General features: G+C 41.2%; 1 protein-coding gene across 2 annotated transcripts in view; it reads right to left on the bottom strand.

Moving 5' to 3' along the window:
• The window catches only part of LOC136701576 (uncharacterized), a 51778-nt gene that overhangs the window by 2873 nt on the left and 23704 nt on the right, over positions 1 to 25201 (bottom strand). For both annotated transcript variants that reach the window (XM_066676170.1, XM_066676171.1), the window contains exons 7-11: positions 21571 to 23499; positions 20958 to 21125; positions 20382 to 20555; positions 18094 to 18267; positions 2767 to 2940 (exon numbers count right to left, since the gene is read on the bottom strand). In XM_066676170.1, coding sequence (XP_066532267.1) covers positions 2767 to 2940; positions 18094 to 18267; positions 20382 to 20555; positions 20958 to 21125; positions 21571 to 23499 — 2619 coding nt within the window. The remainder of the gene's footprint in view (positions 1 to 2766; positions 2941 to 18093; positions 18268 to 20381; positions 20556 to 20957; positions 21126 to 21570; positions 23500 to 25201) is intronic.

The raw sequence follows: 25201 nt of genomic DNA, 5'->3' as shown, positions 1-25201 counted from the left end.
GACACTAACCACAGGACCCTGATGTATTTTTTTGGTGTCTGATCCACTCGTACCAGCACAACACACACTAACACACCTTTGGGGGGTTCTGACCCAAAGTTACAGGAACATTTTTCAAAGCGCTGTGTTGAGATCTCACCTATTTTGGTTCTGGTTTTACTAAGAAAATAAAAACTCTCCAGAATCGCTGTGCACAGACCTTTCTTTTAACAAGAAAAGAAGTGTTTAACAAGACAATAAGTGTTTTTAAGAGAAAAGATTTTCTTTCCTGTCTGAGATCTTCCTTCTGTTCAAATGGAGCCTGTGTCACTGAAAGTCACAGATCACAACATGCCAGGTACAGATACTGTTTAAACGTCTAAAGGATCATTTGAACATCTTTAGACATTTTACAGTACAGTAATAACCTGAGCCACACTTTGGCTAGTGCTAACTAAGGCTTCATTTAGTTATAAATGTAAGTTCTTAACAGTTCTTCTTTCTTCAAAAGAAAATGAATTTAATGATAAGGAAATTAAGTTTAACTGTAAAATGTCTCCATCTGAAAATAGTGGTGAGAAACAGTGCATCCGGAAAGTATTAACAGTACTTCAGTTTTTCCACATTTTGTTACAACCTTATTCCAAAACTGGTAAAATTAATTTTTCCCCTTAATTTTAACAATAAACAATAACCTATAATGACAAAGAGGAAAAAAGTTTGTTTGGAATTTTTCAAATTTATTTAAAAAATATATATATCACATGCACAAAAGTATCCACAGCCTTTGCTAAATACTTTGTTGAAGCACCTTTGGCAGAAATTACAGCCTCAAATCTTTGAGTATGATGCTCCAAGGTTGGCACAGCTATTTTTGTACCATTTTCTTGCTGTTGAAAAACATCCCCACAGCAGGTTGCTGCCACCACCATGATTCACTGTAGGGATATTATTGGCCACATGATGAGCAGTGCCTGGTGTCCTCCAGACATAACGCTTGGCATTCAGGACAAAGAGTTTAATCTTTGTTTCATCAGACCAGAAAATTTTGGCAAACTCTAAGTGAGCTGTCATGTACCTTTTACTGAGGAGTAGCTTCCGTCAGGCCACTCTACCATACATGCCTGATTAGTGCTGCAGAAATGGTTGTCACAGTCGCAGGGTGACATACACTCACATATTTACTCACACCCATGGAGACTTCTGAGTTACCAATCCACCTACCAACTTGGTTTTGGATCATGGGAGAAAACCTGAGCACCCGTAGCAAACCCAAACAGACAAAGGGAGAACACACCACACTCCTTACAGACAGTCACCCGGAGGAAACCCATGCAGACACAGGGAGAACACACCGCACTCCTCACAGTCACCCGGAGGAAACCCACGCAGACACAGGAAGAACACATCACACTCCTCACAGTCACCTGCTGGACTTGAACCCACTACTTTCAGGTCCCTGGAGCTGTGACAGAGACTCTACCTGCTGCACCACTGTGCCACCCCATTAAAATATTACATATATGAATATATATTTACATATACCTCTTTTCCACAATTTAACTCTGATACATATTGAAATGTCTTTGACATGCTTTGGTCAAAACACCACAAGGATCCATCAACACTGCACCTCTCTGCCTCTATCTAAACCATCTTCTTTAGGTCTGTCGACGTCAGTGCCTGTTTAAACAAGAATTAGCTACATGGACTATATTCATAGAGGCCTACATCAACTACCCAATGATCGAGTAAATAATTTTAGGTTGTGTTAGTCCAGCTGAAACATTTGCTCAGTTTTTGGCTGCGTTTTTGTACTAATTATCAGAATAATTATATGTCCTGGCAAAACTTTTTCTGACTTTACACACATGCAGTAGTCTACTTTCTATATTTTATGGAGCACAAGAGGAATATTTGTCTTTTCTATATGTTGTGTTAGCTAAACTTAGTCTAATGATGTAACACATTATTACAGTTTTCATTTGATGAGGAGCCTACTTTTAATTCCTTTCTAAATTGGAAGCACATTACCACAATTGTCTAGTTGTTCTTTATCCTTACCATTTTTCTGCATATTTCTTTTACCTTTATCTCCTTTGCATGGGATTTATTTAACATTAAATATTAAAGAACTGTGAGGAAGTAAGAGTTTATATTTTTACATGGAAACAGAGCTGACTCCATTTTAGACTGAGAACTCCTCATACTAAGTGAAAAGGAAAACACTTTCTTCCCTGTAATCAAGCGGAAGACACCTGTATGTTGTATATGTATTTTTGTCTTAATCGTTCTCTGTATTTGTATTGCAGGATTACAGAAACCCAAATAAAAACAATACACTGGATGTATTCACAGGTTGTTTTAGACATCTCTCTCTCATACCCATTTAATAAAGAGAAACTGCCAGTTTGTCCTACTGAAAATGTTATTTGCCAGCCAAGTTTTGAATTAAGAATGGTATTACACATTGATCATAAAGACTGCAGCCTACTTTGGCATCCCTCTCAGGAATTGCTCTTTAGAAATTATACCATTTCCCCCATGTCTCTCCAAACCACTGAAATGAAATTTACTTATTATTATTCATTTTCTGTAACTATTTAATCCTGTTTGGGGTGTCAGCAGGCCTGCAGTGTTTGTGTAACTCACTGTAGATTCTCCAGTGCTCCAGTGGATCCTTGAGTAGATCAGAGAGCAGTGTGTGTGTGTGACTCACTGCAGTTTCTCCAGTGCACAGTGTGGATCCTGCAGTAGATCAGAGAGCCGTGTGTGTGTGTGACTCACTGTAGTTTCTCCAGTGCACAGTGTGGATCCTGCAGTAGATCAGAGAGTAGCTTCACTCCGGACTCTCCTGGGTGATTGTAGCTCAGATCCAGTTCTCTCAGGTGAGAAGGGTTTAATTTCAGACCTGAAGCCAGAGAAGAACAGCCTTCATCTGTAATCATACATCCAGACAATCTGCAGGAAGGAAGAAAATTTGATACAGATGTTATATACATAGAAAGAGTATAATACACACAGGTAAATCCACATCATGAGACATATTCATCAAGACACATATGTCTTGTGGGGAGGGTGCGGGGGAACATTAATTCAGGGCTGAAATGCCCTTTACCACTGCCCCTGGGCACTGAGGTGGTTGGTGGTTGGTTTAAAGGGATTAATTAAGGTGACTCTTCTTCTTCTTCTGATGGCTATGAGCTATCCTTTTCCAGTGTCTGTTGTGAGAATGTAGTGTGAGTTTGAGTAAAGTTCAAGAGATGTTTTTCCATGAGGAATACTGTACAAACACTTACCTGGAAGTTCATGCATTTGAAGTTTATTTAAAGTGCTCAAAACAGAGAAAAGCACTATTTACACTCAACAACAGTAGGTATTAGAAACCTAAAATAGCAGTGACGTTTACTGATGTCATTAGTCAGCTTACTCAAAAACAAGTATATGTTGCAAACAATCTCAGTATATAGACATTGAAAACATATAGATACTGACAACACATACAATATCTTGTGAAAGCTGCTCTTAACTGAATTCCTATTGCCTTTCAGCACAGTCATTTTAACATGAGAAGCATTAGAAGGTCATTTGACCACAGCGACAAATTACAAAAGTATTATTTTCACTGCATGGAATTCCAGTGTTTTATGAATGATTTACACACAAATTTGATATTTTTGTGTTTCATGAATGAGACCCATTGTCTTTGTACAATTTTCAATTAAATTCAAAAAGTTCAAAAGGTATTGGTAAATTATGGCATTCTGCTTTTATTACATATACTTAAATTTAACACTTATTAATTACAATTACAGTTTAACTCTGTATGATCCCTGGGGACATATTTAAATGTTTTGACATGCTTTGGTCAAAACATCACAAGGATCCATAAACACAGATCTCAGTGCCTGTTTTAACAAGAATAAGCCACTGTTTGCTCCAAAAACACAATCCAGCTGTAAGGATTGAGCAGCAGAAGCTCTAGATTTCTTCTGTTCTCATTTTCTCCATGCTTTCAGTTGTGTGATTATGGACATTCAGAAGAACAGGCATAACAATACTAAAGCACAAAATCAGAGATCCTATTATTATCCCTTGCTTATTGACTACATCCAAAAGAAAATTGTGTTTTATTCCTTATTTTAGTGTTTGGATAGAAGCTCCAGATTCCCAAATCTGGATAATAAAAACAATAAAAGCTCTAAAAACATATAAATACCCTGTAGAGAAATAGGACAGACAAAACAGATGAGACAATGTAAATGTCAGTTAGTGCAGATTCCCATTTAGCAATGTGATGGCTTTGGGAAAGAAGCTGTCCCTGAGTCTGTTTGTTTTGGCCGATATGGACCTGTAGCGCCTACCAGAAGGCAACAGGTTAAGGAGGTGGAAGCCAGGATGGGTGTTATGCTTCAGAATGTTCCGGGCCCTACAGAGACAGCAAGAATTATAGATGGAGTTTATGGAAGGCAGAGAGCAGCCAATGATTTTTCCTGCAGTATTGGTCACCCTCTGCAGCCTCTTCCTGTCAGCCTCTGTGCAGATTGTAACGGTTACAGCTACACTGTGCCTTTAAGAGAGGGGACCTCTATGTTTATATATGGGTGCAGGTATATAAGGGTCTCTCCAATAAGGGGTGGGGCCAGTAGAGTGCCCCCAAGGAGAAGAGGGTAAGCTGGTATATCTGCCTTTAGGCTGCACTCCTCCATTAATAGTGTAGACTCTATTGAATCCAGTAACACTATTGGGAGGCTCCCCGCTGCCCTTTCCTTTATGTATGAACGGCTGGGGTAGCAGCCGTGTGACCTGGCGTTGTATGGTCCGTGTAGTAGCTGAATAAACTAGCCTTGGTGTAGCCTACTCCGGAGTATGTGTCCTGAATGCTAACTGCTAGCGGCTTACTACACACCACATAACCTCTAGGCCTGGAGCTTCTCAAATTCCCCGCCCTAAAGGGGAGGTTTGCACAGACGAAGTGTTACAAGTGGCGCCCGAACATCTTGCTAAAAGAACCAAGAGCCTTCGGTGAGTGGATATCCTGCTTTCGCATTGCTGCCTAAAGACTACCAAGGCCACTCCATGCGGCTAGCAGGAAGCTAGCAGTCGGCGCGAAGTGAGTGGCGGGCGATGGTGAACTGCTGCTGGGGACAGACAGAGCGGAGGCCACGTCAGCATATTGTGGAGGTATCCGAGTGCTTGTGAACTTTTCGTCGGATTTTTTTTTTTTCATGAGACTGTCGGTTGAGTTGTCTGGTTGTTGGAGAGGGAGAAACGAGACTGTTTCGCGGGGGTTAAGCTGCCGGTGAACTGACATTTTTTTTTCTTTCCTGCGCGTTATGCGCGCAAGATGGCGGGAACGCGAGACAAGCGGTTTTTCTGACCACTGTACTTTCTGACGTAATATAGGACTGAAACAAATCTCGAGTTACTATACAGAGAGAGTTGAATATACAGTATTCAGTATGAATATCAGTATACAGCTGAATTTAATATCTGGCAAGTTCATTCCAACAAGGTGGAGCAACTGTGTTTTTTCTATTCTCCCTCCAGCCTTCTCAAGCTGCAGCGAACTGAACTTTTTTCTACACACTCTCTCTGCGCACGAGCTGTGGAGCTGTTTTTCTCCTAACTTTTTTTTTTCCCTGGCATCTTATTCTCAAGAGTGTGGCTGGACTCGTGTTGCATTGTGCTCACATGAACATACAAAACATTTGCCAAGTTTAACACTAATTAAAAAACAAAAAAAACAAAAAAAAAACTACAACTATATATCTTTTTTTACATTGTTGATGCACTTGTCAATGTAACATGTTTAGCCACCTTGACCCACAGACTGACTTTCCTGACCCTGAGACTGGCCCCAGACTGAGGTTGCCTCAGCAGTCTAGTGGAGGTCTAACTGTGCAAGTCCAATCACTGAGGTCTGAGGTAAGACTCTTACAACAATGTTTGACAGACTCACTGGATTTACAGAAAAGCATGCTTGAACAGTGGGGCATTCCACATAATAGAATACAGACTGATCATCATACTGGGCATGTTACATCCTCAACAGCTTATACAGTGCCTGTACCAGCACATGCTTCCACAGGTAGACGTGCCACCCAAGACCCCGTCTAGTGGTGCTTCTTACACTTCTCCAGTGTCTTGACATGAATAACACTTCTAGGATCCTGGCATCTATTTTACACCAGTCAAAGCTAGAGCCCACTGTGTTTGCAGCTGATGGTAAAGTCCAACCGGACGACTGGCTTAATTCAATGAATGCCTATCGGATGTCTTTTGACCTGACTGATGCACAGGTTTTCTTTGAACTTCCACGTTTTCTGGCTAAAGAGCCACTGAAATGGTTCACTGTCCTTAGAATGCATATAGTCACCTGGACACAATTCTGTGACCTATTTAAGAAGGTCTTTCTTCCAACTGACTTCCAAGAGCTAGTCATGAGAGGCATACTTGACTGAGTTCAGGCAGCTGATGAACCACTTCCCACATTTGTAGCCCACATGTTGAGTGAGTTTAACAAACTGCGAAGTCCTCTTCCAGAACGGGAACAGATCGACCTTATTTGTAAACACACCCTGGACAGATACCGAGTGGCACTTTACGGTACACCCATTGTGTCAGTTATGGACCTTCTCTTGCGAGCTCATGAAAATTCTGCTCTGGGACCTAGTGGACATCATTGTCAGAGGGTTCAGGGAAGGGCTAAACACCCTGATGGAACACATTGCTTCAAATGTTCTCTGCCTGGCTTTACATCACGTACCTGTCCACGCTGTAATTCCCAATCTAGGGATCAAAACAGTAGTCCCAGTATACCCTCTGATGCTGCACAATGCCCCTCCAGTTCAGTCAGTCCTGTTTCTGTTGTGGATAGCGGCAAATTTTCAGATGGCAGGAGGTCTTCAGGCAAGCTGCAGGGAAACCGCAAAGGGGGGAGATCGATTTACAGAGGCACCCCTCCCCCCAAACAATAGACCTGCCTCACTCAGCTCAACCATATTTAGGACACGTGGAAGACATCACTTCAGGAGCTTTCTGGAACACTCCTTTTAAAACTAGAGTCAACCTTAGAGGGGAAGCAATTCCTGCCACTTTAGACACAGGCGCCTCTCTGTCAGCCGTGCGAGCCGACCTGGTACCACCCAACAGCCAAAGCAACCCCAAAACTCAACCATGGGCTGGTCCACCTTTACAGTTAGCTGACGGTGCAGGCTGTGAACCATCAGGGATAATATGACTCTCAATAGGTTTTCAAGGCAAGCAGTTCTACCATAGGTTTGTTATTATTCCCCACTTGTCCTCACCAATGATTTTGGGAATGGACTTTATGCAACGTGCCTCACTGAGTATGCATATCCCGTACAGGACTGTAACGTTTAGTGATGAACTTGACCCCACTTTTGATTCCGATGACACATGCGGCTCAGCAGACCTACATGACTGCATAATGGGTCTCGAAACTGCAGCTCCCACTCTCAGTGACAAGATGGAGACAGCAGCACTGAGTCCAGAACAAAAGATGAAGTTAAGAGAACTATTGGAGCAGTTTTATGATCTTTTTGATGGTCATCTTGGTCACACATCGTTAACCGAACACGTCATTGACACAGGAGATGCTAGGCCCATCAGCCTTCCGCCTTACCGCACATCACCAGCAAAGAAAAAATTATTGAGGACCAGATATGGAAGATGCTTGAGGAGGACATCATTGAGCCTTCCTTCAGTCCATGGGCCGCCCCGGTGGTTATTGTGAGAAAGCCTTGTGGGGAACCAAGATTCTGTTTCGACTACCGGGGACTTAACCAGCTCACGGTAAGAGACTCTTATCCCCTCCCAAGGATTGATGAATCTCTGGATTTCTTGGCCCAAGGAAAATTTCTTTCTACTATCGATCTAGCATGAGGATATTGGCAGGTGGCAGTTCAGGAGAGTTCAAGATCCAAGACTGCTTTCATTTCACATCAAGGTTTATATCAGTTCAAGGTGCTTCCTTTCGGCCTCAGTAACGCCCTGGCCACATTCCAAAGGCTGATGAACACAGTTCTTGCTGGCCTCACTTATAAGATTTGCGCGGCGTATCTTGATGATGTGGTCGTGGCTTCCCCAACATTTGATCAGCATCTGAAAGACCTGAGAATAGTCCTAACCCGATTCCAGTTAGCTGGCCTGTCGCTTAAACTAAACAAATGTCAGTTTTGCCTCAGTGAACTTTCTTTCCTGGGCTACCGTGTCACACCTAATGGCATTCTGCCTGATCCTTCTAAAGTGAGCGCTGTAATGCAGTTCAAATCCCCAACGAATGTGAAGGAGGTTAGACAGTTCCTGGGACTGACAAGTTACTACAGGCAGTTTATCTCTGGTTATGCCCAGCTTGCCGAACCACTGTTCAATCTCACAAGAAACAATGTGTCTTTTTCTTGGGACAGCAGCTGCCAAACTGCCATGAATGCCCTGAAAGACCGCCTAACATCCTCCCCTGTCCTGAGATTCCGTGACTTTTCAACCCCTTTTTTCATACACACTGATGCCTGTGACGCAGGATTGGGTGCTGCTCTGATTCAGAGAGATCAAGACGGTCGAGACATCGCTGTAGCTTTTGCGAGCCGTACACTGCACAAGGCAGAGAAGCCATATTCAACACCTGAAAAGGAGTGTCTGGCAGTCATCTGGGCCCTAGAACACTTCAGGCCCTATGTTGAAGGTCTTCATGTGACCGTTTTCACAAACCAAAGTAGCCTGACATTGCTGATGTCTCACCCTAACCCTTCTGGCCGGCTGGCAAGATGGTCCCTCCGGCTCCAAGACTTTGATTTCAGCATCATCCACAAGCCAGGAGTTCAGAATCGGGTTCCTGATGCGCTCTCCCGCAACCCCCTGCCAGGCAACGATACACCCTTGGATATCCTCCCAGACTATGCCACATTAGCTGGGCTGGACCTTCATGCCCTTCCCCCAGTGCTGCTGCAAGACCGCTCCCACCTGAGACAACTACAGCTAAATGACCACGAGACTGGTACCCTGTTGCGTGGCCTAGAGAATGCTTCTGAAGGCAGTACAAATGAATTGAATACTCCATACGTTGAACAAGATGGGCTGTTGTACTTCCTTGACCCTAAATCACACTGTGGTCTGCATCCTTTGAGACAGTTCAAGCTGTATGCACCTACTGCCATTAGGGGCACATTGCTTAAGTATTACCATGACCATCCCACAGCTGGCCACTTGGGAGTCTCCAAGACTCTAGCACGATTGAGGCTCAGGTTCTTTTGGCCTAAGATGGCCTCTGATGTGAAAAAGTATGTGGTGTCCTGTGCCGTCTGTCAACTTACAAAACCCAGTCAGAGGAAGCCTGCAGGTCTTATGGTACCCATTAAACCTGAAAGACCTTGATAGTATGTTGGAGTTGATTTTGTGGGACCTCTGCCCCGTACGTCTTGTGGGAATGTGCACATAATTGTCTTCATAGACTACTTCTCAAAATGGGTGGAGATAAATGCAGTGAGAGTGGCAACATCTCAGGTCGCAGCCAGCAAGTTTGTAAGTGAAGTTTTCGCTCGACATGGCACCCCTAAATACCTCATCTCCAAACGAGGTACACCCTTTGTTGCAGATCTTTTTGAATGTGTGCTGGCCACACTTGGGTCTGAACACAGACTTACAACGGCGTACCATCCACAAACAAACGCAACGGAGCGTGTTAATCTCACCCTGAAGACAGCCATTCGTGCCTATGTGGGTGACAAACACTCTTCATGGGATAAGTACATCTCTCAGATCTCTTTTGCCCTGAGAACTGCCCCACATGAGAGTACTGGACTCAGCCCATCTGTGATGCTCTACGGAAGAGAACTGGAAACCCCACTCGACCTCATCACACAGCCTTCCTCCGAGGGGTTTGGAGTACCTGAGGTCCCATACCCTGAACACCTAAGAACCTCACTGAGGGAAGCACATGATCACGCTAGAGAAGTGCTGGAGACAAGCCAGAAAAGGCGCAAACACTACTATGACCTGAAATGTAGACCTGTATCGTATCAGCTGGATGACCTTGTCAGAGTCAAGACTCACCCTAGGTCAGATGCCGTCACAAATTTCACAGCCAAGTTGGCCCCAGTGTACTGTGGACCATTTCGCATAACCCAAAAACTTTCTGGCGTGACATACAGGCTGGAAAGTGTGGATACAGGCCAAGACGCTGGTGTTTTCCATGTTGTTAACTTACAGCCCTTCCATACATGGGACACAGCTGCTACTAACAAGCTTACACAGCCCCATGTTGAGTGTCCAGATTTTGAGAAAGTAGAAAACTGGTTGGACCCTGACTATAGTGAACCAGACCCAGCTTGTCCGGAAAACATGCATGCTGAGTACTTAAGTGACATTTTTGACTCATTCTACAACCAAACACAAGACATACCCGACTATGACTCTGCCGATACTGAGTTGACCTTAACCGACCCAGTCATGACACCTAACAGCCTACACCTTGCACAAAACCCAGTGACTGACTTGTGATTTTGTCCCTGACACCTTTAGGTTATACAACTTTAGGCCTAGTCGGTTGGTCATCGTCTAGGTGGACCAACCCTTATCATACTGACAAAATGAACTTTTAGTCCCATAATGCTATAGGTAGAGATAAGGGTCTGTGCATTTGTTCCCATTTATTAATGTTTGTTCATTAAGTTTAAGTGTTAAAAAGAAAAAGAAAACGTGTTCTAATGTGGTTTATCTCTTTTTTGACATTTGATTGGGCACTACACTGATGTGGGTTTACTTGAGCATTTGCAGCTTTTGTTGTTATTTAGTTTTGGCCTATCTACTGACATGTATGCCAGTTAAGTATATTCAAATCTGTATATCTTCTCCATGGGGCTTTAACAGTTCTCACCCGGTCCATGTATGAAAATTATATTGTTGGTCTGTTCCTCGCTGTGTACGGCTGGGGTCAGCCTATTTATTGTCTGGGGAGAAATGTAACGGTTACAGCTACGCTGTGCCTTTAAGAGAGGGGACCTCTATGTTTATATATGGGTGCAGGTATATAAGGGTCTCTCCAATGAGGGGTGGGGCCAGTAGAGTGCCCCCAAGGAGAAGAGGGTAAGCTAGTATATCTGCCTTTAGGCTGCACTCCTCCATTAATAGTGTAGACTCTATTGAATCCAGTAAGACTATTAGGAAGCTCCCCGCTGCCCTTTCCTTTGTGTATGAACGGCTGGGGTAGCAGCCGTGTGACCTGGCTTTGTATCCTGAGCACCCTCAAGAAATGAAGCTGCTGCTGGGCCTTCTTAACCAGTGCAGAGGTGTTGACTGTTCAAGAGAGGTCTGGAGAGATGTGAACTCCAAGGAATCTGAAAGATTCCACTTGCTCCACATGTTCACCGTTCATGTGTAAGGGGGCAGGAGCAGACCTGTTCTGCCAGAAGTCCAAGATGAGTTCTTTAATCTTAGTGATATTCAGTGCCAGGTTGTTAGCTACACTCCACTCACCAAGTTTCAGGACCTCTCGTCTCCCCCTGTTATCAGTCCTACCACTGTTGTGTCATCAGCAAATTTTACTATGATGTTCACTGGGTGGGCAGGACTGCAGTCGGATGTGTAGAGTGTATAGAGAAATGGGCTCAACACACATCCTTGGGGGGAGCCAGTGCTGAGGGTACGGACGGAAGAGAAGTGACAACCCAGTTTCAGCTGCTGGGGTCGGTTGGTCAAAAAGTCTTTGATCCAGTAGCAGGTTGATGGTGGGAGCCTCAGATTGACAAACTTGGGGATCAAAAAGTCCGGAATTATTGTATTAAAGGCAGAGCTGTAGTCAATGAAGAGCATCCTGACATAGCTCCCCCATTTCTCTAGGTGACTCAGCGCTGAATGAAGAGCGATGGCTATTGTATCTTCTGTAGATCTGTTATTCCGATATGCAAACTGATGCGTGTCTACAGTAGGGGAGAGACAGGCTCTGATGTGTTTTAGAACCAGTTTCTCAAAGCACTTGGTGATGATTGGGGTGAGTGCTACCAGGCGAAAATCAATGAGACTGGTCGTGGGTGATTTTTTGGGGACTGGGATAATAGTGGCTGATTTCAAGCAGGCTGGGATGACAGCTTGCTTCAGTGACAGCTTGAAGATATTGGTGAAGACCTGTGCTAGCTGGTTAGCACATGCCTTAAGCAGCTTCCCTGGTACACCATCCGGGCCTGTAGCCTTCCTAGGGTTCACAGTACGAAGCCCTCGTCTCACATCCTCAGCTGCAAGAATGAGTGGGGGGAGCCAGAGACAGAAGTGGGTTGTAGTGGGAGGGTGGGTGGTGTTGTAGTTAAGAGCTGTGCCTGGGTCTCAAAGCGGGCATAGAAGCAGTTCAGTTCCTCCGCTGAACATGGTCCAGAATGTTAGCCCCTCTTGTTGGGCATTTCACATGTTGGCAGAAGTTTGGTAGCGCAGTTTTGAGATTTGCCTTGTTAAAGTCCCCCACAATGATGTGAATGCCATTAGGTACGCTGATGGTTATTAATGGCATTTAGCATTTAGGACCTGCCTCAGGTGTGGGAAAAAGTAGCTAATAACATCTTGAAGTCAGTAAATGAGAGGTTCGATAAGTTTGAACTGTCTTCTCAAACTTTACAAACTGCACTGCACTCTGTCACAGAGAAAATGGACATGGCAGAGGAACAAATCCTGGATCAAGAGTCGCGCATTAGTTTACTTGAAGCATCTTTGACTGAGACCCAGAAGAAAAATGAAGCTCTTAAAATTAAACTTGATGACTTTGAGGGTCGATCACGCCGCAACAACATTAAAATAGTCTGGGTGCCAGAGGGAGAGGAAAACGGACTTGGAGCTACACACTTCACTGAACCACTCATTATCGATCGGGCCCATCGTGTGCTTCAAACCAAACCTCCAGAAGGAGCAAAACCTCACACAATTATCGCCTGGGTCCATTTCTACACCGAGAAGGAGCGGATTTTGAGGCTTAGAGCCGTGCGCAATCTTGACTACAAGGGCCACAAGGTATTCATTTTTACGGACTACACGGCTGTGGTTCTAAGTCAGAGAAGGAGCTTCAGGGATGTCATGCAGGCGCTGTGTGTGCTACAGGTGTCACACATGCTCCGCTTTCCCACAAAACTCTGTGTTCGCCATGAAGGTCAGCTCAGGAGCTTCACCTCCCACTCTGAAGTGGTGAAATTCGTGGAATCCAAGCTTAAACAAGTTTGAATTGTTGTTGATATTTTATAGCTTCTAATGAGTTTCAGCGGCAAGGTTCTTTAACAATTGTTTTTTGTTTTCCACGTTCATAACAGTACACAATGCAGATGGTACTACATTGTGTACATATTTAACAAAGTGCAGAGATGCTCAGTAGGTGGTGTAAGTTGGTAGTAGTATATACAACAGATATATTGTTATCTCTGTGCGTTTAGTGTTCCTGTCTATAAGGGTGAATACAGTGCTTCTCTTTTGTAGATGCTTACTGAGTTTGGGTGGGATGTCTTATACGTGGTTAGTGTATTTTCTTTCTCTCTTTTTCTCAGGCTGCCACTATACTTTTTTCCCCTTATTCTTCAAACGTAGATGTCTGTAGTTCATAATGATGGAGCGGGGGTCACTTTTGTGTCTTAGAATGTTAAGCGGCTGATATAATCTTTCTTCAGGAAACCCATATCAGTTTGACACAGCAATGTAGACTCAGAGTTGGCTGGGTGTCCCAGGTTTACCAAGCTCCATTTACTTCTAAGGCCAGAGGTGTTACTATACTTTTTTGCAAAAATATACCATTTCACCCAGTAACTATGGTTGTGGACCCACAGGGCAGATATATTATAATCTCTGGCCTTATAAATTATTTTCCCTTAATTCTGGTTAACGTGTATGGCCCTAATTTTGATACTCCTGATTTTTTTTCCATAAATTGTTTGATGCTGCCCCTGTAGATAATTTTAGGAACATCATAATGGGAGGTGATTTCAACTGTTACCTGGACTCCTACATGGACAGACTCTCTCAGAGTCCACCATATTCACTAATGTCTGTTAATGTGTTGAACCATTTGCTGAAGTCTAGAAATATGGTAGATACTTGGAGGCTGCAGCATCCCACTCACAAAGAATTTTCTTTTTACTCTCATGTACACAAATCTTTTACCAGGATTGATTATTTTTTGGTAAATTCTGAACTTTTTTCTAACATCGAAGACACCAAGTACCATAATATTTTGATGTCAGATCACTGTCCATTCACTCTTCAACTCAAATATAATATGGCAAAAGAAAAATATAGATGCCGCTTTAACCCTCTTTTGCTTAAAGATCCACTATTTAATGAATATATTAATGCAATTCTTCTATCAATGAATTCTTGGAGATAAATGATAATGGTGAGGTTTCAGACTATACTATTTGGGAAACTCTGAAGGTAGTCACGAGAGGTTATATTATGTCATTTGAAGCACAAAAAAAGAAATTCAACAACAATAGACTATTGGAAAATCAAACGGAACTTACAGCACTTAAAAAAACATATAGATCTTCTATTGAACAATCAATTTATAATCAAATTTTAAAATTAAAATATGAATACAATTCAATTCTCAGCCAGAGTGTGGAAATCTATTTGTTTAAACTAAAATATAAATATTTGGAATTGGGTGATATCAGAAACTGATCTTTTTGAGGCTACCCAGGCTTTCCCAGTAGGTAAAAATCCTGGTCCGGATGGATTTGGGTGCAAATTCTACAAAGCTTTTAGTAGAAAATTCGTCCCCTACATGCTGAGGATGATAAATGACTCTACTAGGAATCTACTTAAATCTCTGTATGAAGCAAACATTATTTTATTATTAAAAAAAGGAAAGGTGGAGTCTGACCCTGCCTCTTATAGGCCAATAGCTCTATTGAATTTCGATCAAAAAGTGTTGACCAAGGTATTATCGACTGGGAAAGCATATCTCCAAAATAATTCACACAGATCAGAGTGGTTTTATACCAGGTAGATTTTCATTTTCCAATACACGCCTATTTCTTAACATTTTATACTCAAATAAATGAAAAGATAAAGAGGCTGCCATTATATTTTGGATGCTCAGAAAGCTTTTGATCAGTTAGAATGGCCATATATGTTTGAGGTGCTAAGAAGATTTGGATTTGGTGACTTTTTTTATTAAGTTGGTTAAGATGCTTTATCTTTGTCCAACATCAGTAGTGTTCACCAATGGAGAGTGCTCTAGTCCATTTGACCTACATTGAGGGGTTCATCAGGGGGATCAGCTGTCTCCCCTTCTGTTTGATTTGGCACTTGAACCATTGCCAATAGGGATTAGGAATCATCCACCCATACATGGTATTAAATCTGGTGATGTTGAGAGCCTTGTGAATCTGTATGCCAAAAGTGAATTCATAAATATTACCAATAACCTTAGCCCTATTTTTTTGAAACCTTTGGTATTTAAAATAATTGAGGATCATTTCACATATTTAGGCATTAAGATTCCAAAAAATCTTAAAAACATCTTTTTAAATTGAACTTTCTGCATATGATTGACAAATTAAAAGCAAATATTGAGAGCTGGAAATTGCTTTCCCTTTCGATGATTGGATGTATCAATGCTATTAAAATGGTGATTTTACCACGTTTCCTATATTTATTCCAAAACATACCCATTTGGCTCCCTTCAGCCTTTTTTAAACAACTAGACTCAATTATCTGTGCTTTTGTTTGGGCCTATAAACTTCCCCGTATAGCAAGAAGACAAACACACCTTTAACATGCAAACTATTTTTTTTGTTCCAGCTCAGTCAGATAAGGTGTTTGTTACCTGGAGAGATAAGGGTTTACAGTGCATTAAAGATTTTATGTAGACAACAGTTTTGTTTCTTTTGCCCAGCTTAAATCAAGATTCAGTCTTCCTTCTTCCCACTTTTTTCGATATTTGCAGCTTAGGCATTATGTTAAAAAAAAACATATATTTTTTAACTGAACCAAAAGAACATATTATATGACCCACCCCCCGACACCAGAAATTTGATGTCTAGCTTTGATTCTGTATTATATATATATATATATTATATTCTCAATTCATTCCAGGTGTAGACTCATTCAGTTTAAAGTATTACACAGGTTTTATTTTTCTAAAACTAAACTGAACTAAATTTACACTTCTGTTTCCACTATGTTTTATAAATGCCATACCTCAGAAGGTACCTTATTTCACTTAATATGGTCCTGCCATAGGTTACATGATTATTGGGCTAGCATCTTCAACTGGTTCTCAGAAGCATTTGAAGTGCGTATTTCTCCAGACTATAAACTGGCTATTTTTGGCCATTTTGATATTTCTGTCTCGTTGTCATCTCCACAGCAGCAAGCCTTATTAGCGGGTATGGTTGCAGCTAATATATCATTCATTCATTAATTTTCTAAAACCCTTGTCCAGTTTAGGGTGGTGGTGTGTCCAGAGCCTACCTAGAATCACTGGGCGAAAGGCGGGAACCTACCCTGGAGGGGGCGCCAGTCCTTCACAGGGTGACACACACTTACACATTCACTCACACACCCACACCTACAGACACTTTTGAGTCACCAATCCACCTACCAATGTGTGGTTTTGGACCGCAGGAGGAAACCGGAGCACCGGGAGGAAACACAGGACAAAATATATCAGTGCCTTTGAAAATAGGTGTTTGGAAAGTCAAGTTGATAAAAAAAAAAATAACATTAATAACATTCTAACTGTACTCATTATTGTTGCTGTGTTTGTGTGGAAAATATGTGTAGCATTGTGCAATTACAGTTTTTTTAAGTAGCTAACATCTGTAAAAATGTCAAGGCATGTCAGACTACCTTAGACGTGGCTGAAAGGCCTCAGACCACAGAAGGTTTCTTTTTTAAATTTATTTTAAAGTGAAAATGAACTGCACATTACCTCATTTGTAAAGGTTTACAGTAATTTATTTTCTGATGAAATCTGTGCTCATTTCTGAAAAATTAATTTAGGTAACACTGAAAATCACAGCCCGCTAATTACTGGGTAAGTACAGAGTAAGTACCTGATAAGTAAACCATAAGATAAAATAAGTACTGAGAAATAGTGCTAACTACATTTAGTATTCATTGTTCTTCTCAGCAAATTATAGATTATAAAACTGAATTAAAAGTATGACAGTTCATGCAAGTGGCAATTACTGTCATTTATTATAAATAAGGAATGCAGCTACAATTTTAAATTGACTGTAGTTCTGAATGTAATTATAAATCTTTTAACATTATTTACAGTGCACCAACAGAGAATGACATGGCCAGCTACTTTCATTACAGACACTAGCAGTGTTTCATGGTGCTTTGTACTCAATAGGTTCAGGACGTATGATTTACCACAATAATCACCATCACATACTCTGGAGATATTTTATACTGTTTAGCCTATATGTATTGAGGCATATGTACACAGCTGACTAATGATGAAATGGGTGTTTCGCTTTTGCTCACATGGGTACGGCAGGGAATGTGCATCAGAGTGTTTTCTTCCATATTCTATGTGGATCGATAATTACATTCAGAACTACAGTGAAATCAAAATAGTAGCTGCATTCCTTATTTATAAAAACAGAGTAATTGTCACTTGCATAAACTGTCATGATTTTAATTCAGTTTTATAATGCTTAGATGTACAATGAATTGAGAACATAGTTACCTGCCATATTTGTATATAAATACCACATATTTCTAGTATCATACCCTTTACTTACTCAGTACTTTTTATCTTACAGATTACTCAAGAGGTACTTACTCTGTACTTACCCAGTAATTAGCAGTAAATAATTTAAAGTGTTACCTAAATTTGTTATCATTCTCATACTGTTACATCAAAAAACTAATAGAATTATTTACATGGTAAATATTAACAGCATTGTATTAATGAAAGCTTATGCTGGAGAGGGGTCTATATTGGTTTTATTGGATAGTAATGCAGCCATTGTCAGCCATCATTAAAGTTTATAGTGTCTGTTGGACTAGTAGTGCTATATAAAAACAATTTTACTTACTTGATTATTCATTCATACTCACTGAATATCAATTAAGAATTTATTTATCACAATGGAGCAAGTTTTTTACCTGAGAGTCTCCAGTTTACAGAATGAACTCTTCAGTCCAGCAGAGAGCAGCTCCACTCCTGAATCCTGCAGGTCATTGTTACTGAGGTCCAGCTCTTTCAGGGAGGAGTTTACTGACTGTAGAACTGATCCCAGAGATTTACATGATTTGTTCCCAAAATTACAGATCAATAGTCTGCAAAGGATTACACATGGTATAATTAGAAATATGAACATGAAATTTAAATATATTAGAATATAATTATAACAGCATCTTGTGTACACTGATGACTACAGGAAGAATAACACAAGCTGTAAAAACAGATAAGCTACTGTCTCTGACTTTACATCTCAGATTTATGTCTTACAGAGTGGACAGTGAGTGGACACAGTGTTTAAAATGTCCAGCACTGCTGGTCAAGGTCCACCTTTGATCCACATATCTGTAATGTGATAGCTTGCACAGCGATGGCTTAGAACCAAGGAACCCTGAGTGAGCTACCAGTGGAGTAGTTGGTTAATGGACTCAAGTGCAGAATTACCAGATAATTAAATTTTACAAAAAGGTACCAACAAAGGGTTGGAAAGGACCAACACAGGGAAAGAGAATTACCCTGTCTGAGATTAGAACTGCTAAACTCCTGACACAGGGATCAGTGAAATTGTGTGAGATAGGACTAAAATAAAAAGGGATACAAGTCTATCAGGGGAAGACTGAATGGCTCAAACATGAGAGCAAAATGCAAATAACAACAAAAGGGGCTTCCCAAATTAAAAATTGAAAAGACAGCTAAATAGGCAAAGATGCCATATCAAAATATTTGTGAAAGGAATAAAAGTTATAAGTGGGCAACTGGACCCCTGTCTGAACCCTTACAATATCACCCCATGCTAAAGAAAGAGTCGTATTTAGGAGGCAGCTGATGGGTACCAAAAGGCCAAGCGGACAGCAGCTTCGGCTGTTGCCAAAGAGAAAACTTGGGTGTGGGAGGAGTTTGGTGACCTTGACTGGAGGTATCACTGGGTGGTTGAAGGAATACTTTGAGGATCTTCTCAATCCCACCAGCATGCCTTCTATAGAGGAAGTGGAGCTTGGGAACCTCGGGAGTGTTTGGCTATCACCTGTGATGAGGTGGCCAAGGTAGTCAAAAAAAAAAAAACTACTTGGTGTCTGGGCTCCGGGGGTGGATGAGATCCGCCATGCATTCCTCAAGGCTCTGGATGTTGTGGGCTATCCTGGCTGACACGACTTTGCAACATCGCAAGGACATTGGGGGCAGTGCCTCTGGACTGGCAGACAGGGGTGGTGGTTCCCTTTTAAAGAAGGGAGAGCGGAGGGTGTGTTCTAACTACAGTGGGATCACACTCCTCAGCCTCCTCAGTAAGGTCTATATGAGGGTACAGGAGAAGAGAGTTCGACTGATAGCAGAACATCAGATCCAGGAGAAACAATGCGGTTTTTGTTCTGGTCGCGGAACACAGGACCCTTGCTAGGATCCTGGAGGGTGCATGGGAGTTTACTTAACCAGTCCATATGAGCTTTGGGGATCTAGAACAGACATTTGACCATGTCCCTCTGGGTATTTTGTTGGGGGTGCTCTGGGAATATGGGGTTCTGGGCTCATTTCTAGGATCTATCCACTCCCTATGTAAACTGAGCATTGGTTCGCATTGTCGGGAGTAAGTCAGACTGGTTTCTAGTTGTGGTTGGACTGTCTATTGTCACCAATTCTGTTCATAACTTTTATGGACAGAATGTCTCAACATAGCCACGTGGTGGAAGGTGACCGGTTTGGTGGTCTCAGGGTCCCATGTCTGCTTACAGATGAAGTGGTACTGCTGGCTTCATCAAGATGGGATCTCGCTGAACCAGTTTGCAGCTGAGAGTGAAACGACAGGGATTAGAATCAGCACCTCCAAATCTGAGACCATGGTTCTCAGATGGAAAAAGGTAGTGTGCTCTCTCCGTATTGGAAGTGAGCTCTTGCCACAAGTGGACGAATTCAAGTATCTCTAGGTTTTGTTCATGAGTGAGGGAAAAATGGAGCAGGAGTTTGATATAGCATCTGCAGAAATGGGGAAGCCACAGAACACGCTGGAGGTATTTTATATTTGGACTGACATGGGAATGCCTAGGAATCCCCCTGGAGGAGCTGGAAGAGGTGGCTAGGGAGAGAGGTCTGGGTTTCTTTATTCTGACTGCTGCCCCTCATGACTCAGACACAGATTAGTGGTAGACAATTGATGGATGGATGGATGGATGGATGGATGGATTAAAATGGGCGGATAAATATACCATGAGTAATTTACCTGAGAGTCTCTAGTTTACAATGCAAACTCTTCAGTCCAGCAGAGAGCAGCTCCACTCCTGAATCCTGCAGGTCATTGTTACTGAGGTCCAGCTCTTTCAGGGAGGAGTTTACTGACTGTAGAGCTGATCCCAGAGCTTCACAGTGGTTTTTTGTTAGATTACAGCCAGGGAGTCTGTAAAGGTTTAGTCATTGATGAATAAAGGGTTATTAGAACTGAATCAAAATATAAAGTAATGCTGAGCTGCTGAGCAACTGAATTCCTACAACAACCAAGAATGGGAAAACATAGCAGCAACTGGTCTGGTCTGTGACTGGAGTGTTGTTAAAAGAAGTGGTGATGCAACAAAGTGGTAAACAGTGCCCCTGTCTTAAATGTTTGAAGTTAATTGCTGAAATAATATTAAAAATTGGCAAATTATTAAAAACAATAGCCTAAACTTTTAAAACTTTTTAAAATGTAGTCTTTGTACTATAATGGTTAAATAAAGGGTTTAAATAATTTGCAGTTCGTTTTTATTTACATTTTTGGAAACACACACACAATTTTGAGGTAAATATACCATGAGTGATTTACCTGAGAGTCTCCAGTTTACAGAGTGAACTCTTCAGTCCAGCAGAGAGCAGCTCCACTCCTGAATCCTGCAGGTCATTGTTACTGAGATCCAGCTCTTTTAGAGAGGAGTTGTCTGACTGTAGAACTGATTGAATAGTTCTCCAGGAGTCCAAATTACAACCAATTAGTCTGAAAAGAAATAACACTCATCCTGAAATTAATGTTACTAATAGTGTGTCTTTGCTATTTAACTTTGAGAAATGAGGTTCTTAAATCGTTCACTATTTTTGATGAACCACACTCTCCCTTTTAAAATACTTGGCTTCTCTGTGACGCTCTTTTGAAACTAAATTATTTCATTGACCTGTTGCAAATTAACCCTCTTTAGTTTAATTTTATGGTAAAAATACAACTAAATCCACTACTTTTGTCCCACCCCATGTCTTATAATCATTTACTAGTGTCTTAATGCTGAGCTAATGGTTTTCTACATACTTCACTGTGCCGTTTAAAAACATAATAACAAACAGATTTTTAAAAAAATGGACACAGCCCAAACACACTGACTGAATTTATGAAATGCGCTATATTCAAATAACAGAGTTGTTAAATAAATCAAATATCTAACACTCACCGAGCTTTTCTGCAGACAGTCACAGCTGGGATCAGTCTCCTATAACCCTCCTCTGATGTTCTGTATTTACTGAGGTCCAGTTCCTCCAGCTCCTCCTCTGAGGTCAGCAGCATGTAGGCTACAGCTGAACACTGCCCAGGAGAGAGTTTCATCTGTGAGTGTTTCTCTGAAGTTAGATAATCCTCAGTCTCTCTGTAGAGGGACTGGTCCTTCATCTCAGACAGACACAGGAACAGATTGATGGATCTCTCAGTTGAGATGGGACTTGCTTGTCCTTTGATTAATCTCTTGATGTACTCTGTGGTTTCCTCTAATCCACTGTGTGCTGGGGTCAGTAGACCTTGTAGGAGACTCTGATTGGACTCCAGTGAGAGTCCCAGCAGGAACCGGAGGAACAGATCCAGGTGTCCATTCTGACTTTCTATAGCTTTATCCACTGCTCCCTTCAGAAGATCATCCAGAGGAACCTTCTCAGACCTCCCTCTATACCGTGGTGTAAAACACTGAAGTGGCTCAATGATGTTGTTCTCATAGCAGTGAAACACAAAGACAGCAGCCAGGAACTCCTGAAAACTCAGATGAACAAAGCAGAAGACCTTCCTCTGATGGATCACACACTCCTCCCTAAAGATCTCAGTGAAGATCCCAGAATACACTGATGCCTCAGTGACATCAATGCTGCTCTCTCTCAGGTCCTCTTCATAGAACATCACATTGCCCTTCAGCAGCTGTGTGAAAGCCAATTCGGCCAGATTCAGAAGCTCGGTTCTGTTAGATTCCAGCTGTTTCTTTGGGTCTCTCTCATCTTTCTCCTCATACTTTTCCTTCTTCATGTTTGTCTGAGTGCGCAGGAAGTGTGTGTACATTTCAGTCAGAGTTGTAGGAATCTCTGTGGGACTCTGTGTGATGATTCTCTGAAGAACAGTGGCTGAGATCCAGCAGAAGACAGGAATGTGGCACATGATGTGGAGGCTCCTCGCTGTCTTAATGTGGGAGATGATCTTCTGGGCTTGGTCTTGGTCCCTGATCCTTTTCCTGAAGTACTCCTCCTTCTGGGGGTCGGTGAATCCCTGAATTTCTGTCACACGGTGGATGTACCGAGGAGGGATCTGATTGGCTGCTGCTGGTCGGGAGGTTATCCAGATTAGAGTAGAGGGAAGCAAATCTCCTCTGAAGAGGTTTGTCATCAACACACCCACTGATGATGTCACAGTGATGTCAGACACTTTCACACACTGTTTAAAGTCCAGTGGAACTCTGCTTTCATCCAGACCATCAAATATAAACACAGCTCTGAGCTGGTCATATTTTACTGGGTCCAGATCTTTGAGCTCAGGATGGAAGGCACACAGAAGTCCATGAAGACTGTACTGATCATCTTTAATCAAGTTCAGCTCCCGGAACGGAAGCACAAACATGAGATCTATCTCCTGATTGGCTGCTCCTTCAGCCCAGTCCACAATGAACTTCTGCACAGAGACAGTTTTTCCAATTCCAGCAATGCCTTTAGTCAGAACACTTCTGATCTCCTGGTTTTCTGCTCCTTTATCCTCTTTTCTGTCTCTGAGTCTGAGATCTTCAGCCTTCACACCTTCTTCAGGACCACGTAGAGGTTTAAAGATGTCTGAGCAGTGGATTGTAGCGTCCTGTTGGTGTTTCCTGGGTGTTTTCTCCATCTGTAAAACCTCATGTTCTTCATTCACTCCTTCACTCTCTCCCTCAATGATGTAGAGCTGAGTGTAAACCCTGTTCAGGAGTGTTTTATTCTCTGGGGTTCTGATTCCCTCAAATAAGTTCTCATACCTGTTTTTCATCCTGGATCTGTGTGTGTGTAAAACCTCCTCCACTGCCGGGTAAGAATCCTGCTGTAGATCTCCAAGTCCCTCCTCTAGATTGAGAGTCTGTAGAGCTTTTTGTGAGGAGTGTGGCCTGTTCAAAATCAAACACAGAAACACAAGCTTCTCAACAATTCTTAAATACTGTCCTATCACTTGTGAGCCAAGTCCTGATACTAACATTAGCCATTATAATGGAAAGAGTCCATTGAAAACTGGATGGTTGATATCTAGCCTAGATTTGTATTTTTGAGATTTTTTTAATATGAATATTTCACACCCTCACCATGGAAGCATATAAGTATAAAAATAAAAATGAAAATGTCATACAAAAAAATAGAGACATACTCCTACGTTGCATTTAAAATGTTCTACTCATAAAGGCAAGTCTGAGCTCAAAATTTAAATGCAATAGTTCCATTTACATTTGCAATTTCATAGACTTCTATTGATACTTCATTCACACAGAGATTTGAAAGTTTTGCATCTTCATTTAAATGAAAATCTATTTCCTAATTTTAATCATGTTTTCTGATATAACAAATCTGTCCAAATTAAAGAAGCTGAGCCTTGTTTTTAATGAACCAGAAACATTTGTCCACAGTCGATTAAATATTTTCTCACTGAGTTTCTGCTTATAATAATAATTTAAAATATTATTTATTATTATTATTGAATATATAAAAATCAGATAAATGTAATTAAAATAGTCATAACTCAGAATCAAATTTTTATTTCATTGATTTGGCTTCCTATTGGTCCATTCAACATGATGGACAACTGCTGATGTGTTCCAATGGTGTTGTAAATTAAAAACTGACAAAATTGGAGATACATGGGTTTCATTGCACAGCAACAACATCAGTACCAAAATGAAAATAAAAAAAGCAATAGACAAAATGTCAATGTAATCCTAAGTTGAATTTAAATGTTCCAAAACATACATGTCATTTGAACTCTAAATTCTAATTTAAATTCAATAATTAAATTTACATTTGCAATTTGGTGGATTTAAATTGACATTTATGAGTACATTTATTTTTGCATTTTATCTTGATTTGTCTGCTAAATACCATTATCTCAAAAGAAGAATCTTATGTTGGCTAAAATTGTGGGGTTTCATGGGGCTTTTGCACTAATTCTCTTAACAGTAAAATTTCAAGCAAATTCATACAGTGGTATTAATGCTTTTGACTCACTACGGTATTCATGATCCACTTACAATAATCTCCATTAGCTTGATGTTAACCTGACTACCTTGGCTCAGTATTGTTCCATTTAAATGGCCCTAACGTTATATTATGAATCAGGCACGCCATTAAAGGAAACCCTGATTCAAGACTTATAGGCCCCCATATGTTGTACATGTCCAATATCATTCAAAATATATTATTAACCAAACTAAATGATTTATTTATTATTAAAAATAGACTAATAACTAAAACTATTTTACTAGTAGGCTGGCCAGTTTCAGGCATAAACAGAGAAGAGAGACAGCACTGTTCTGACATCCTAATGATTGCTGATGCCAGAGTTGTGTCCATTTGGGTGTTATTGCATATCAGTGCAGCTTTTGACATTGTTGATAACAGTATTTTAATGACAGCGACACTACCTGTTGTGCAACCGTGCCTGGTTTGAACCATATTTATTAAATAGAAAGCTCATGGTGTCCATTGGTAATAAGATGTCCTCATATGCCAATATTTCCTGTGGAGTATCACAAGTGTTAATTCTTAGACCTATTTTCATTACACATGCTTTCTTTGAGAAAGTAAGTTGGTCATATTAATATT

This window comes from Hoplias malabaricus, chromosome 7 (genome assembly GCF_029633855.1).
Source record: "Hoplias malabaricus isolate fHopMal1 chromosome 7, fHopMal1.hap1, whole genome shotgun sequence".
Lineage (NCBI taxonomy): Eukaryota > Metazoa > Chordata > Actinopteri > Characiformes > Erythrinidae > Hoplias > Hoplias malabaricus.
This window is presented reverse-complemented; position numbering and strand designations above follow the sequence as displayed.